At 46.1% G+C, this 16,094-nt stretch overlaps 1 protein-coding gene across 5 annotated transcripts in view; it reads right to left on the bottom strand.

Annotated features, from left to right (window-relative positions):
- The window catches only part of CUL1 (cullin 1), an 89,675-nt gene that overhangs the window by 52,348 nt on the left and 21,233 nt on the right, over positions 1–16,094 (bottom strand). For all 5 annotated transcript variants that reach the window (XM_060415186.1, XM_042248974.2, XM_042248973.2 and 2 more), the window contains exon 2: positions 2,023–2,324. In XM_060415186.1, the coding sequence (XP_060271169.1) occupies positions 2,023–2,162 (140 nt within the window). In that variant the 5' untranslated portion in view covers positions 2,163–2,324. The remainder of the gene's footprint in view (positions 1–2,022; positions 2,325–16,094) is intronic.

Raw genomic sequence — 16,094 nt, 5'->3', positions numbered from 1 at the left:
AAGGAACAATCTGGGCTGGTCAAAAATGAAAACTAATAAGCTCCCTGGAGACCAACCAGCAGCTAAATTTCCATCATTCTATTCTAGCGCTCCCCTATTGTTAGCATGCAGAAATCCAACCAAGGGCCTTGTTTCATCACTGGAATCACCATCTTTAGCTCTAGGAGTTATAAGAATTAAACAAAATAACCAACTGAAAAAAAAAAAAAACACACACACACACACCTCAAAAACCTCCAACCACAAAACCTGTCACACCTAGCAAGCCACAACCTTCTTGAGGGGATCAATATCCTCTTCATTTGTAAAGATTACGGCCTCCTTAAAAGTATTCGACACGTCACAAGACCCAGTGATTCCACTCTTACATATACACATGCTTTTTAACACATGCCTACACAAAACACAAAAACACACAATATTTATAACAATATGGTTTATAATAGCCAGATATCCATCACTGACGGATGAATAAGCAAAATACGGAATATGCATCAAATTCAGCTGTAAAAAGGAATGATGTGCTGACACGCGCTGCAACAAGAATGAGGCCTGGGAACATTATGCTAAGTCAAAGAAGCCAGCCACAGAAGGCCACACACTGCGTGATTCCATTTATGTGAAATGTCCAGAATAGGCAAATTCATAGAAACAGAAAGTAGGTTAGCAGTTGCCAGAACTGGGGGGAGGACAGATGGGAAGTGACTAGCAAGGGTGCAGAGTTAGTTGCTCTGGGGGGTGATGAAAAGCCTCTAAATTTAGACAGTGGTTACGGTTGCACAACGTGTGAGTACGCCGAAAACTTCTGCCCTGCGCACGTAACAAGGGTGCATTTTATGGTATGTGCATTATAGCTCAACAACGAGGCTATTTTTTGAAGTAGTCCACAGCCTAAGTATACGTGTATTTATGAATACTGGTCTATATCCACAATAAGTTTTCATTTTAGAGATAGACAAATAGTTTCATACCTATTCAAATTAATGTTAAACTTTTTTAAGGCCGTAAAATATTAGCATAGTCGAGGGCCTCCTGGACTATCACATAAGCAAGTTTGACAATCACTGATACACATTAAAGCTTTAAACGTAAATCTGCTCCAAACTAACAACTTTAAACTCCTAAAATTAGCAAATCAGTAGCAATCCGCCCTTTGGTGAGTTAGCTTCAACTGCAATTTCTGATATTTGAATGGACTCAAGAAATTCTACAAGTTAAGTAGTAAGCCTTGGTGCACACACACTCAGCCATCTCTTGGTACCTGTGGCGGTCAGGTTCCAGGACCACTCCACCTTCCCACGCCAGAAGCTGTGGGCGCTCAAGTCCCTCATATAAAACGGCCAGTCCAGCTGGAGTTCCGCATCCGAGGATCAGGAGGGCCGACTGCATACAGCAGACAACACAACCTCCCAAGTACATGGCAGTCCCTTGCACCTACCAGGGACCATATAGAGTGAAATACCTGAACACCGTAGTTGTAAAACAAGGCCACAACAATTTAACTTTTGCTCCACATGGTGACCCTTTACGTGGGAGTCACAAGCCTGTCCCATGACGGACCAGACGGTAAATATTTCCTGCTTTGTGGACCAGACCACTTCTGATGCAAGCTCTTCCACCCTGCCCCACCGCATGAGGGCAGCCCCAGACAATACAGAAACCAAAGCCCCCAGCGGTAAGCAGCACCCTGCCATAGAACTTCCTGCCCTGGCTGAAGTGATTACCTACAGTGCGCTTACAACACGGGTACCATGACTAATGATTCCAAACGAAAACAGCCACAAGCGGCTCCTGGGCTGAGCAGCACTGCTTTAGACCACCACGTAGCCACTTTCACCTCTGTTCGTACACGCAGAAAGAGTACATGAGTTAACTTTGAAGGCTAAAAACAAACCTTACTGATTCTATCATGGGATGAACTGCAGAGAGAACACGTGATGTAAAATTTCTAACGAGTCACGGGCCGGACCAGTAAAGGATCAAAATCCTAAGCAAACGACCTCGGCTGACACAGGAGGATACGTGTAGAGTTCCATGTATCTGGACTTGGCCATGCTCTGTCTGGTGTACACTTGCTGGATGCCAGCTCTGAGGTCGTCCCAGATCTGGTCGAGGCCAATCTGCTTCAGTCCGTGGGGGTTCTGACTCCGGTTGGATGACATGGTGAGTAATATTCTGAAGTCGTCCAGTGCAGCAATCCTTAGTCAAGGTTCAGCTAATTCTCCATCAGATGAAAATATACAGTTATCATTCCAAATGTATTCACAGCGGCTCAGAAAGGATGTCCTTTGAATGGAGACAGTGAAATCTCATCGCAGGCAAACCTGAAGAAGAAATACAGGTTACTGATTAGTCCTCTCTCAACAAACAGCCTGCCTCACGGGACAGGGGCAGTGTGAGAGGACGCTGCCCACACACTGATGGCAACACAGGGTCTGCAGGCCCCGGCAGACGCCTCTGCACGCTGATGCAGAGATTATCTCGCTTTCTATGTGACAACACACTCTGTGTAATATGCGTACGTAGATGCTTAGTTCAAAATCATTATGCTTATTAGAGTGTGTGGAGAAGAGCTGGGAAAACTTATATTCAAGCACAACTAACATGCTGTTTTGCTGGTCTTCAAAAGGTCTACATTACTTGACCTAACGTAACAGACAAACTCAAAGGAAAAAAGGCAAAGGAAATGTCCAGAAAGAGCAACACAAATGGCTAACAGAAGAAGCCAAACGTTCAAACTCACTAGTTACCTGTGAATTAAAAAAAAAGAAATTCACTTAGCATCTGGCAAAATACAAATGGTGGTGAGGCTCAAAGTGAGGGGGAATGGTCACTCCTTTTCGGGGGAGAGGAGGAGCAGTTGGCAGCTTGCGAGATCTTACTTCTTGCGCCAGGGCTTGACTCTGGACCCCGACAGCGAGAGCACCGAGCCCCACTGGACCGCCAGTGAATCCCCGGTCACTCCTTTTGCAAAAGGGAATTGGGCAGGAATTATCAACATTTAAAATGTACCCTGAACTTAGGGAGACCTGGGTTTGAAGCTTAGCTCCACAGCTACAGATATATGGTCATGGGCAAGTTACTTCTCACTGCTCTAAGCCTCAGTTTCCTAGCCTGCAAAATAGGGGCAGGTCTATTTAACACACAGTAAATAGTTGACAAGGCCTGAAGTGAAGTGAAGTCGCTCAGGCGTGTCTGACTCTTTGCAACCCCATGGACTATACAGTCCATGGAATTCCCCAGGCCAGAATAGCCAGGAGTGAGTAGCCTATCCTTTCTCCAGCGGGTCTTCCCAACCCAGGAATTGAACCAGCGTCTCCTGCATTGCAGGTGGATTCTTTACCAACTGAGCTACCAGGGTTGACAAGTGGTAATGGCTATTATCTCTAAGTGTATGAAGCGACTGCAAAATACAATTTATAATGCCTCAGGATTATGAATCCACAGATAAAGAACATCAGCTATCCAATACTGTGTTAAGTCAGCACTTGCCAATATAAAACATTACAGACACACGCTGAGGACTGTCTATGTACATCACATCAAAATGTGGTGGTTTTTAAACAAGTATTTCTGGTGCAAAACTAGGAAACACCAAATTACTTCAATGGCTCCAAAAAATAAATGCTGGGAGGCACATGGTACCTGGAACACTAAGAATGGGTGTCACAGCCTGCAAGGGCTCCAGTGCGCCCTGCGCCTCAGTGGCCACGTGGGGCTCTCTGTGGGCTGAGGCACATCGAGGACAGCGGGAGCCACACGAGTGGGCAGTGCCCGAACTTCTGAAGCCTGATCGACTCTGACACGTAGAACCTAAGCTATGGGGCTTCATATTTTATGAAACCACAACACCATTCCTAACCTTAAAAACACTTTATGTCATACCTTCAAATAGGTACGTCCAAAAGTGAAACATAAAAATGTCTAACACAAGGATGAATCCTCTTAGTTTTAAGAAACTTAACATCTCAGCCACCACTTTGCAAATGTTTTCTGACTTCAATCTGCCTTTTCGCGACCTTGCATGGCACATTCCATCACCCCACTTGAGAGGAACTGGCGTGTCCTGGATTGGTAGCGAGACTGAAGGGGGCATGGCACACACCCTTTAAAAGAATGACACAGCCCAAGGACACGACACAAACTGGTTAGAAGCAAGTAGGCCCAAGATGGCGGGTGGCTGACTTCCCCTAGACCTTGGGTCTCGGGGCACACTCACTGCCACACCTCAGTATGCTACGCAACAAATCAACGGGCACCAGAACGGCTCCAAGGATGGCCATAAAAGGTCAAAAAGTGGGCGGTGGCCCAGTTTCTGGAAATCCTCATCCTTTCCCCAAAACAGCTGAATTTCTCCTCCCACTGGGTTTTGGTGTGCACAAGATGTCACATGCTAGCAAGGTAAGTTTTGCCAAGAGAACACACTGGTCATATCAAACACTCTCTTCCAAAAACACAAAAGACGACTCTACACATGGACAGCGCTAGATGGTCAACACCGAAATCAGACTGGTTCTATACTTTGCAGCTGAAGATGGAGAAGCTCTATACAGTCAGCAAAAATAAGACCAGGAGCTGACTGTGGCTCAGATAGTGAACTCCTTATTGCAAAATTCAGACTTAGATTGAAGAAAGTAGGGAAAAACACTAGACCATTCAGGTATGACCTAAATCAAATCCCTTACGATTATACAGTGGAAATTACAAAGAAATTCAAGGGATTAGATCTGACAGAGTGCCTGAAGAACTATGGGTGGAGGTTTGTGACATTGTACAGGAAGCAGTGATCAAGAGCATCCCCAAGAAAAAGAAATGCAAAAATGCAAAATGGTTGTCTGAGGAGGCCTTACAAACAGCTGAGAAAAGAAGAGAAAGGCAAATGACAAAAGGAAAGATCTATCCACCTGAACGCCGAGTTCCAAAGAATAGCAAGGAGAGGTAAGAAAGCCTTAAGTAAACAATGCAAAGAAATAGTGGAAACAATAGAATGGGGAAGACTAGAGATCTCGTCAAGAAAATCAGAGCCACCAAGGGAACATTTCATACAAAGACGGGCACAATGCAGGATAGAAACGGCATGGACCTGAGAGAAGCAGATGATATCAGGAAGAGGTGGCAAGAGTACACAGAGGAGCAGGCTCCTCTGGTGACCCAGCAGCTAAGACTCTGGGCTCTCAACGCAGGTGGCCTAGGTTCAATCCCTGGCCAGGGAACTAGATCCCACATGCTGCAACTAGAACCCAGAGCAGCCAAATAAAAACAAAAGAATACACACAAGAACTGCACAAAAATGGTCTTAGTGACCCAGATAACCACGGTGGTATGATCACTCACCTAGAGCCAGACATCCTGGAGTGTGAAGTCAAGTGGCCCTTAGGAAGTATTACTACAAATAAAGCTAGCGGAGTTAATGGAATTTCAGCTGAGCTATTTCAAATCCTAAAAGATGATGCTGTTAAAAGTGCTGCACTCAATATGCCAGTAAATTTGGAAAACTCAGCAGCAGCCACAGGACTGGAAAAGGTCAGTTTTCATTTCAATTCCAAAGAAGGGCAGTGCCAAAGAATGTTCAAACTACCACACAATTGCACTCATTTCACATGCTAGCAAGGTAATACTCAAAATCCTTCAAAGTAGGCTTCAACAGTATGTGAACCAAGAACTTCCAGATGTACAAGCTGGATTTCGAAAAGGCAGAGGAATCAGAGATCAAATTGCCAACATTCACTGGACCATAGAAAAAGCAAGTGAATTCCAGAAAAACATCTACTTCTACTTCACTGACTACCCTAAAGCCTTTGACTGTGTGAATCACAACAAACTGTGGAAAATTCTTCAAGAGATGGGGATACCAGACCACCTGACCTACCTCCTGAGAAACCAGTATGCAAGTCAAGGAGCAACAGTTAGAACCGGACATGGAATAACGAACTGGTTCAAAATTGGGAAGGAAAGGAGTACATCAAGGCTGTCTACTGCCACCCTGCTTATTTAACTTATAAGCAGAGTACATCATGTGAAATGCCGGGCTAGATGAAGCTCAAGCTGGAATCAAGATTGCTGGGAGAAATATCAATAACTTCAGATATGCAGATGACACCACCCTAATGGCAGAAAGTGAAGAGGAACTAAAAAAGCCTCTTGATGAAAGTGAAAGAGGAGAATGAAAAAGCTGGCTTAAAACTCAACTTTCAGAAAACTAAGATCATGGCATCTGGTCCCAGCACTTCATGGCAAATAGATGGGGAAACGATGGAAACAGTGACAGACTTTATTTTCTTGGGCTCCAAAATCACTGTGGACAGTGACTGTAGCCGTTTAGTTAAAAGACGCTTCTTGGAAGGAAAGCTATGACCAACCTATGACAGCATATGAAAGAGCAGAGACATTACTTTGCCAACAAAAGTCCCTGTAGTCAAAGCTATGGTTTTTCCAGTAGTCATGTATGGATGTGACAGCTGAACCATAAAGAAAGCTGAGCGCCAAAGAATTGATGCTTTTGAACTGTGGTGTTAGAGAAGACTCTTGACAGTCCCCTGGACTGCAAGGAGATCAAACCAGTCAATCCCAAAGGAAATCAACCCTGAATGTTCATTGGAAGGACCGATGCTAAAGCTCCAATACTTTGGCTACCTGGTATGAAGAGCTGACTTGCTGGAAAAGACCCGGATACCGGGAAAGATTGAGGGTAGAGGAGAAAGGGGTGACAGAGCGTGAGATGGTTGCATGGCATCACCGGCTTAACGGACCTGAGTCTGAGCAAGCTTTTGAAGGGAGTGAAGGACAGGGAAGCCTGGTGCGCTGCAGTCCATGGGGTTGCAAAGAGTTGGACATGATTGCGAGACTCAACAAAAATAACAAGGCACTTATCATCCCACCTCACTTCCACCCCAGGGGCAAGGTTAATAAGGTACACCGAATAAAATGGTCAGTGATTTAATTTTTCCCCACACGACCTCACTGTCCCCATTCAACATCAGCACCCAAATGTGCTCCTTCTTTCTCCTATTGTACATCTGATCCGAGTTATGAGTCTTACTATATCAGAGTCACCGGTATTCCAAGGTCAAACACAATCTCTCATGTTAAAATAACAAGTCTACTCTACCACACACATTTTCTGTCTAGCTCTACGAGTGGGAATCTGGTGCCACAGCCAAATCTCGGCTCGTGCGGTGAAAAGTCAGCAAACTACCTTACTTCTGCTTTTAGGCGCTTTATTGTTTTCCCTTTCAAATGAGTCATTCCCATTTTCTAGTTGTCCTCACTGAGTATCCAAAATTTACACAGTTCACAAAAATTCACATGCCATTACCGACTTAACTGATAAGCTGAAAGAGGCTAACCTCATCTTTTATTTTTAATAACCCGAGTCTCCCATTTATAATATTTAACATCTATCACTTATCCTACAATAGAGAAAGCTAAAACTACATCTAAAAGGAAACATTAAAAGTAAGAACATCAGAGAAACGTCTTAAAAATCAGGCCATGTGCTAACAGCAGCTGACCTGCTGGTCTCAGGCTGGGCTCTGTGGAGCAAATGCCTGGACAGAGTTTGGGTGGTAAATGCTTCTTCGGGATGACATCTATGAGGGGCAGGGGAGGATGCAGGCCTGGGCAGAGAGGGGCCGAACCGTGAGGTGGCCCCTACCTGGGAGGTGTCCAGCGCGGCCTGGACTGGCACACAGGGCAGCAGTCTGTGCTTCTGCTCCTGGGGGCTCAGTCCCCGCAAGTGCGCCAGGCGGGGAGGTCAGGGAGGACTTTACAGCTGGAGGACCTCTGGGAGTCCAGCTCCTCCTGGAAGGGGCACGTGGTGGGGCCCAAATGGATAGGGGGTGCTCTGGTGATGGAGGTCCCACCTTGGGGTGGGGGGCTGTGTTTGGATTTCATCTGCTTATGTATCCCTCCTGAATATTCATTGGAAGGACTGATGCTGAAGCTGAAACTCCAATACTTTGGCCACCTGATTCGAAGAACTGGCTCACTGGAAAAGACCCTGATGCTGGGAAAGATTGAAGCTAGGAGGAGAAGGGGACGACAGAGGATGAGATGGTTGGATGGCATCACCGACTCTATGGACATGAGTTTGAACAAGCTCCAGGAGCTGGTGATGGACAGGGAAGCCTGGCGTGCTGCAGTCCATGGGGTCACAGAGTTGGACACGACTGAGCGAAGGAACTGAACTGACTGGATGCATCCCTCAATGTTTGATAGTGAACTGTTTGGAATAATAAATACAATAACATAGGTGCCCATAAAATACTGGCTTATCTGTCAGTGTGGAATTTTCAGGAATAAAACCACTTTACAAACCACCTGCCCTCCATCCCATAACCAGGCCATCAAGAACTACCCATAACCTCAGGTGGACCTCATGAAAAGTCAGAGGCTGAAATGGCTTTGGGGTAAGGGATAAAAATACTTTCCTAATAATTCACATCCCACAGCCATAAAACTTAGGGATGTCCAAAAACCCAGGAGATACTAAAAACAAAAAAACTAAACTAAACCAAACATATACTTAGAAAGCCGAGCAAAAGCACTCTCTTACAGTGACTCCTCGGCATCACAGGGTTTCGGTCGTGGTCACGACTATCCAGGAGGAACACTCAAGTTTTCAGAGAAACTGCAGACTGGCTGCTTTCAGTGGATGCGCAGAAACCAAGGCACAAAACGCAACCAACCCAGGGCGGGAACCTGCGGGCAGAGCCTGCGGCCCTGTCCCGCCCCAGCCCCGGCTCAGAAGCCTGCACCAGTCACAGCACTGCTCACTTCACCCTCCCCTCCCCCAACCAAGTAAGATAAGGGAGTGGAACCCCGGAGTCAAAACAAAGCTGTCTAAGAGGAGCAGGGAGGTTGGATGTTCAAGGACCTGGCTCATGAAAGAGACTTGTTCCAAAGGGATACGAAAGCCATCGGAATCAGTATTAAAACAAGTGTTCTAACACTTCAAACTGTGAACTAATCAAAGTCTATTTCTCAAGATTAATGGTGCGTAAGATTCTTTGGTTGAGTACAAGCATAAACTAACCAAACGACCTCCAAGAATCCTAAAAACTATATTCTCTTTGATATTAGTAACTCAGAGCTTCATTAGTAAGGAAAGGGCTTTCTTAACAGAGCACGTGTGACAGATGTCTGCAGACGCTAACTGGAACATCAACTGAACAGATCATCCAGCCGATCTGGGGAAACGCCACCTTTACTGCAGCTAAACATTTCGCTTGCTACAAGAGTTCAGAGGCCTTAATAAGTGAGTGTGTCTTATGAATTCCTGTCAGAAAAACAGCATAAAATATCTCCCACTCAAACTGACTAGGCTAGAGCATATTTTTCCCTGAATACATCTCAGGGTTGGATTTTCAAGAAAACACTAATGTTTCAAGAAACAACAGAACATTTTTTTAAAAAAGGAAAGGTAAGTCTGTGCTGATCCCTACTGAGACCTAACTTTCTTGGGATCAACCACACATCCTTTTACGACTTTTTTCACTTAATGAGAGAAACCTCACTCACTCAACGAAATACGCCTCACTGGTTTGGAAACGAAAAACTGTCCACTGTTCATCACACTAGCGTCGAACTCCAGAGCTTCCAGGTGCTGACTTTTCAACAGCTGTACTGCTGTAACAGGCAGTAGAGATCCTACGGATTCCTCTCTGGCGATGGGAGTGCGTATGATAAACACTCACGTGTCCCTACATGATAAAGGGACCCTGGAACCGTCTGTGAGCACAGACCACAACAGACTGGAAAGACTGGCTTTTGGACCTGGGGAGGCTGAGGTGCTTGTGACCTGTCCTTGGAGGCTGGACTGTGGAGGCTCATCTCTGACTGGCACTAGAGAGTGGGAACCACCATCAATCACAGACAGGCCCAACCTGAAGCCTGAGGAACATTTAGAGACAGAGTAGATGGTGGGGAAGCCACAGAGTTTGTACCCGCCAAGCTACAGCCAAAAAACAAGACCTATGCTGGAGGCCAGAGAAGGGCACGGTTGTCTGGGCCTCACGTAGTCGCTGCCATTTACTTCTTGTATGATCTTGGGTAAATCACTTAACATCTATGAGGGTCCTGGTTGAAAATGGCAACACAGTTTGTGACAAACGTGAGCTATTATTTTCATCATAATGACAGTATCTGAAACGTAGCTTCTGACCTGAGTTCTATGTAAGACACTGGGGACCTGAGGAAGGCAGGTGTTGCCGTGGTTTTAACAGGAGGAATCAAACTGGAATGGGTAAAGAAGGACAGCGACAGACGTGAGATTAATCTCCAAAATACACAAACAGCTCATGCAGCTCAATATGAAAGAAATAAACCATCCAACGAAAGGAAAAAACGAGTAGAAGACCTAAACAGACACTAGACTTTTCTCAAGGATACACACAGATGCTCAACAAACGCATGAAAAGATGCTCAATACGTCGCTAATTACTAGAGAAACGCAAAGCCAAACTACACCCCTGACACCAGGCAGAATGGCCGTCATCAAAAAATCTACAAGCTAGTAAGTGCTGAAGCGACTGCGGAAAAGGGGACGCTGCTGCACTGCTGGCGGGAATGTAAACTGGCACAGCGAGCATGGAAAACAGCACCGGCGGCGCCTTCAAAAGCCAAAGCCAGAACCACCACATGACCCAGCAATCCCACTGCTGGGGGCATACCTGGAGACAACCGACATTCAAAAACACACGTGAACCGCAACGTCCACTGCAGGACTATTTACAATCCCCAGGAGACGGAGGCAGCCTAGATGTCCGTCAACAGAGGAACGGCTAAAGATGTGGTACCGGTTCACAATGGAATATTACTCAGCCATAAAAAGGAGTGAAACAGCGCCATTTGCAGAGACTGCCATACACAGTGAAGTTAGAAAAACTGATATTATGTAATATTGCTTATATGTGGAATACAGAGAAAAAAATTGTGCAGATGAACTTATTTGCAAAGCAGAGAGAGACACAGATCTAGAGAATACTTAAGAGTGACTGAGATGGGAAGGCAGGAGCGGGATGGGCTGGGGGATGGGGACTGACAGACAGACAGAAAAGAGACAGCTAAAGAGAGCCTGCTGAAAGGCACAGGGGGCTCTCCTCCACGCCCTGTGGTGGCCTGGGTGGTAAGGAAACCCCAGGGGAGGGGGTGTGTGTGTAGACCTATAACTGCGGGCGCTGTGCCACACAGCAGACACACAACGCTGCAGAGCAACTACACGCAGGAAACGCAGACTCTCTCTAGGATTCTGGCCCTGAAGGCGTGAAGAGGCTGCCCGGGGACGCAGGGCAGGGGAAGCCCGCGTCCTCGCTGGGGGGGGCGGGGGTCCGGGGCTGCCACAGGGCGGCGGCGGGTGCTCAGGCCCGGGAAGGGCTGGACGACAGGCGGCGGCACCAGCGGCCCGGCCTCGCAGATGCTGCATCACCGGCAAGGGCGCTGGGCGCGGAGAGGGAGGCGCCGCCGCTCGGCACCCAGGCGGGCAGCACCGGGGGAGCCCGGAGCCCGTACCGGGGCGGAAGGCACCCAGAGCCGGCGCGCCTTCCCGGGAGCCCGGGGAGGGACGTAGGGGTCCCGCAACGGCCACAGCGCGGCTTTCGGAGCCGCAGCCTCTGAGGAGCAGCGAGGGGGCCCAAGACTGGAGAGGCGTCCAAGGAGTTTCCAGAAGCAGGATTCCAGGTTCCACTAAGAACTGAGGTGGGGAGAGGAGGGCGGGCGGGGGCTGGGAGCCGGGTGCCTGGGGACGGGCGGCGCGGGCGTCAGCGATGGAGGGCCCGGGGTTCGGCTCTGCTTTCAGGGGTGTTTGCACTTGACCCGGCCCGCCGCGGCCCCTGACCTGGAGAGGGCCACGCGTTCCTCACCACGTCTCACCAGCGGGGCTGCCTGAATTCTCCGAACGCCTTACTCCCCTGCCCGACCAACCCTAAGTACAAAACAGACAGGAACATAAATTCAGACCTTAATGAACCTACATTTCTACTCTAGGGGAGGAGCCCACAGATTTTAAAGTAATAAAAGAATTGTGGCCCCTGCTCAGTTTCACCGCAAATATTTAAAAAAAAAAAACAAAACAAAAAAAACCAGATACCACTTTTGTCCATTAAGGTGGTCCTAGTAGCTGCCTCTATTCCTGTAAATTAAGACCAAACACATTTAGCAGATGCTTTTGCACAAGCCAATGTAGAACAGTGTTCAATAAACAAAGCAAAAATAATTCAGATCAGAGTTGTAACAGGAATACACGACACAGGGTTTTTCAGAATGACCACAACTGTGTCGACGGTTAGGTGACTGCTTTTGAAAAATGTAAAAAAAAAAAAAAAAAAAAAAAATCAAAACAAAAGCATGGATTTAAGCTGTTACAGTATCTTTTAAAAATAGTCATTATTAGAGTTAATGAAAATATAGTTAAAATTCACTGTTAAAGAAAAAACAAGGCTAAATTTGGCTTTTCTAGTTTAAGAACATTTTAAATTTGATTAAAATTTGAAATGATCCTGAGTATTACTCAGTAATTACTTATTTTCTCACAATTGGTTAAAAGTATGCAGAGTCCCTGGCTTCGTACCTGCAGTATGGCACAGAAGAAATGAAACATGGTAAAACAGTGCTTTACACTGAGAAGAATGTTTGCCTGTGCACACCAGGAAATACATGAAAGGTGACCAAAAAGAGAAGTCACATATAAGCTGTCAGAAAGCCACAGGGCACACCACACACAACCTTGTCAATTAGAGTCCAGGGGGGGAAGTGATAGGGGAATACACACTAAATGATACCATTTTATATTTGAGAGTAAAAACACACGGAACACAGGAGAGAAGGTCGGGCTTCCCTGATAGCCTGAAACATTGGCTCAGAGCTGTGTAAGGCACCAGCCTCAGGGTTTATGGGCTCCTGTTTAAAAACAAGCAAAACCCCCAAGCCTCACCAGATTAATACTCTTGTGGGTGAAATGATAGGATGGTTGGGATTTACCTAAAAAATATTGCAAGGAAAAAAAAAAAAAAAAAAACCAAGAACTAAGTTCTTTGCATCAGGTGGCCAAAGTATGGGAGACTTTATCATTAGTCCTTCCAATGAATATTCTGGACTCATTTCCTTTAGGATTGACTGGTTGGATCTCCTTGCAGTCCAGGGGACTCTCAAGAGTCTTCTCCAACACCACAGTTCAAAAGCATCAATTCTTTGGTGCTCAGCTTTCTTTATGGTCCAACTCTTACATCCATACATGACTACTAGAAAAACCATATCTTTAACTATATAGACCTTTGTTCGCAAAGTAATGTCTCTGCTTTTTAACATGCTGTCTAGGTCAGTCATAGCTTTTCTTCCAAGCAGCAAGTGTCCCTTTAATTCCATGGCTGCAGTCACTGTCCGCAGTGACTTTGGAGCCCAAGAAAATGAAGCCTGTCACTGTGTCCATTTTTTCCCCATCAAACTTCCATGAATGGAAGGGACCAGATGCCATGATCTCAGTTTTTTAAATGTTGACTTTTAAGCTAGATTTTTCACTCTCCTCTTTCACCTCCATCAAGAGGCTCTTTAGTTCCTCTTCGCTTTCTGCCATAAGGGTGGGGTCATCTGCATATGTGAGGTTATTGATACTTCTTTCAGCAATCCTGATTCCAGCTTTCTACACAACATATGTGGTAGAAAAAGGAAGAGAAGCAAAAAGATGGAGCCTGGCAGGGAGGTGGTCAAGTTCAGGACACGATGTGGCAGGGGATGGGACCAAAACACACTTACACTTCTCACTTACACCCCTGGAAACTGTGCCATTTGATCATGATCTGGTTGGTGCATACCAAGCAATCTCAATGCCACTTAGAACTGAGACTGGTAAACTCACCACCTGAGAAACTCTTAAATTCCATTAATGATTTAAATGAATGCAACATCTGAACTGTGGTGTTGAGAAGACTCTTGAGAGTCCCTTGGACTGCAAGGAGATCCAACCAAGTCAATCCTAAAGGAAATCAGTCCTTGAACGTTCATTGGAAGGACTGATGCTGAAGCTGAAACTTCAATACTTTGGCCACCTGATGCAAAGAACTGACTCACTGGAAAAGACCCTGATGCTGGGAAAGACTGAAGCTAGGAGGAGAAGGGGACGACAGAGGATGAGACGGCTGGATGGCATCACCGACGTGATGGCCATGAGTGTGAGTGCACGCCAGGAGTTGGTGATGGACAGGGAGGCCTGGCGTGCTGCAGTCCTTGGGGTCGCAAAGAGTCGGACATGACTGAGCAACTAAACTGAACTGACCATCTGAAACCTGGGCTTGATGTGCATATCTGGGATAAGGTAAGGCGGAGCCTTCAGGCTGTAAACTTTGTACAGCTCTGGACAGGATTTTACTAGACTTCTACACTCTCACTCTGATAATTCAGAAGTCAGACGAGCTATCAGCAGCACGTGGGGTGGCGCTCCCCTCCCCTCCTGGTCCATTGGCTGTGGACCCTCTGTGTACCGGCCACGCCAATCTGCTCCTGACCCAACTCTCCTTCCTCCTCTCCTTTCCTGAACCTTCCAGAAGCCACAAGCTCATGTGAATTAAACAAAACACCTCCCTCTCCACCTTTCTTTACCTTGGTGAGCAGAAGGCTTGGTCTGATTCAAAACCCTGGAGGTGATGAAAGCACCCCCTCCTAGCTGCACACCCATCTCCATTCACATATACCACCCCTCCCTCCCCAGTCCCTCCACCCTCACCTTAAATTAAGGGCCACTGCTTAGCCTCTTGACTGGCCCACATTCCAACTAAGCCTTCCTCTGTATCCTCCATCTTGGTAAAAGGTCAGCTCTGGTTTCTCCTGTTCTCACCCCTGATGTAAAGTCAGTTCCATCAACTCCCTCCTCGTCTCTTGAATCACCCACCTCTCATGATATGCCCACCAACTCATCAAGAGTCTGGTGGTCACTCTCACCTCTCACCAGGGTCACTAATGGCAGTCTCTCCCCTGGTCTCGCCGTGTAAAGAAGGACCCAGTATTCTCTGTGGGCCTCACTGCTAGACCCTGGGCCACTAGGAGTTGTAATCCTTTCCCCTCACCGAATCCTTACAGTAACCGCATTCTCTGCATAGTACTGTTTCCTGCAAACGAGGACACTCAGGCTCGTGTGTGTGTACAGTTAGTCGTAGCTGACTCTTTGCAACCCCATGGACTGTAGCCCACCAGGCTCCTCTGTCCATGAGATTTTCCAGGCAAGAGCACTGGAAAAGGTTGCCATTCCCCCCCCAAGGGATCTTCCTGACTCAGGGATCAAACCTGTGTCTCCTGCATCACAGGTGGATTCTCTTACCGATGAGCCACCAGGGAAGCCCCACTCAGGCTTGGAAATGTTCAATACTTTTCCCAAAACCACTCTGGTGACAAGTGACAAGGATTCATACCCAAATGTTTGGATTCCAAAGCCGTGTTCTTTCCATCACTCACCATTCCATGCTGTTTTCTTAGGAAGGCGGAGATTTCCTATCCCACTTCCTTAAGAAGTGTGCTGCTAGGATGTACTCTCTAATTTGAGATTACAACATGGCTTCACAGGAACCATGCAAAAACGCAAGTGAAAGCTTCAAGATGTCAGAGTGTGATGTCGGGCTCAAAGGACTGCAAACCAATAGGTCAAGGAAGATCTGGCCAAATCATGAACTGGACACTTAGTCATACTTACATCCCTATTTATTTGTATATGCATTTATTAGTATTTGAATATGAATTATTTAAATGTTTCACTTTTTAAATCAAAGTATTCTTAAAGATACTAGAACAAGGGTTAGTATCTTGTAAATGTAGATCAACAATTTATTCGTTCAATACTTAGGGTTCTGTCTGTACCTCACCAAGAAAGGCATTTACTACCTGACCTCCATTATTGAAATCTGTATACTTATAAAATGTAAATGTGTATATTCCATTTCTATATAGAACTAAGGGCTTAATTACAATTAAGTTCAAACAATTACAGTTGACAAAAGCATAAAAAATTCCAATTAATATTCTAATAGATGTCTTTCTAGGAACATTAGCTGAGTTTTGTCTCCACTTAGTCATTCAAAGCCATTAAATCTATGGCTAGAAAGAGAATCTAAATA

This window comes from Ovis aries, chromosome 4 (assembly GCF_016772045.2).
Source record: "Ovis aries strain OAR_USU_Benz2616 breed Rambouillet chromosome 4, ARS-UI_Ramb_v3.0, whole genome shotgun sequence".
Lineage (NCBI taxonomy): Eukaryota > Metazoa > Chordata > Mammalia > Artiodactyla > Bovidae > Ovis > Ovis aries.
This window is presented reverse-complemented; position numbering and strand designations above follow the sequence as displayed.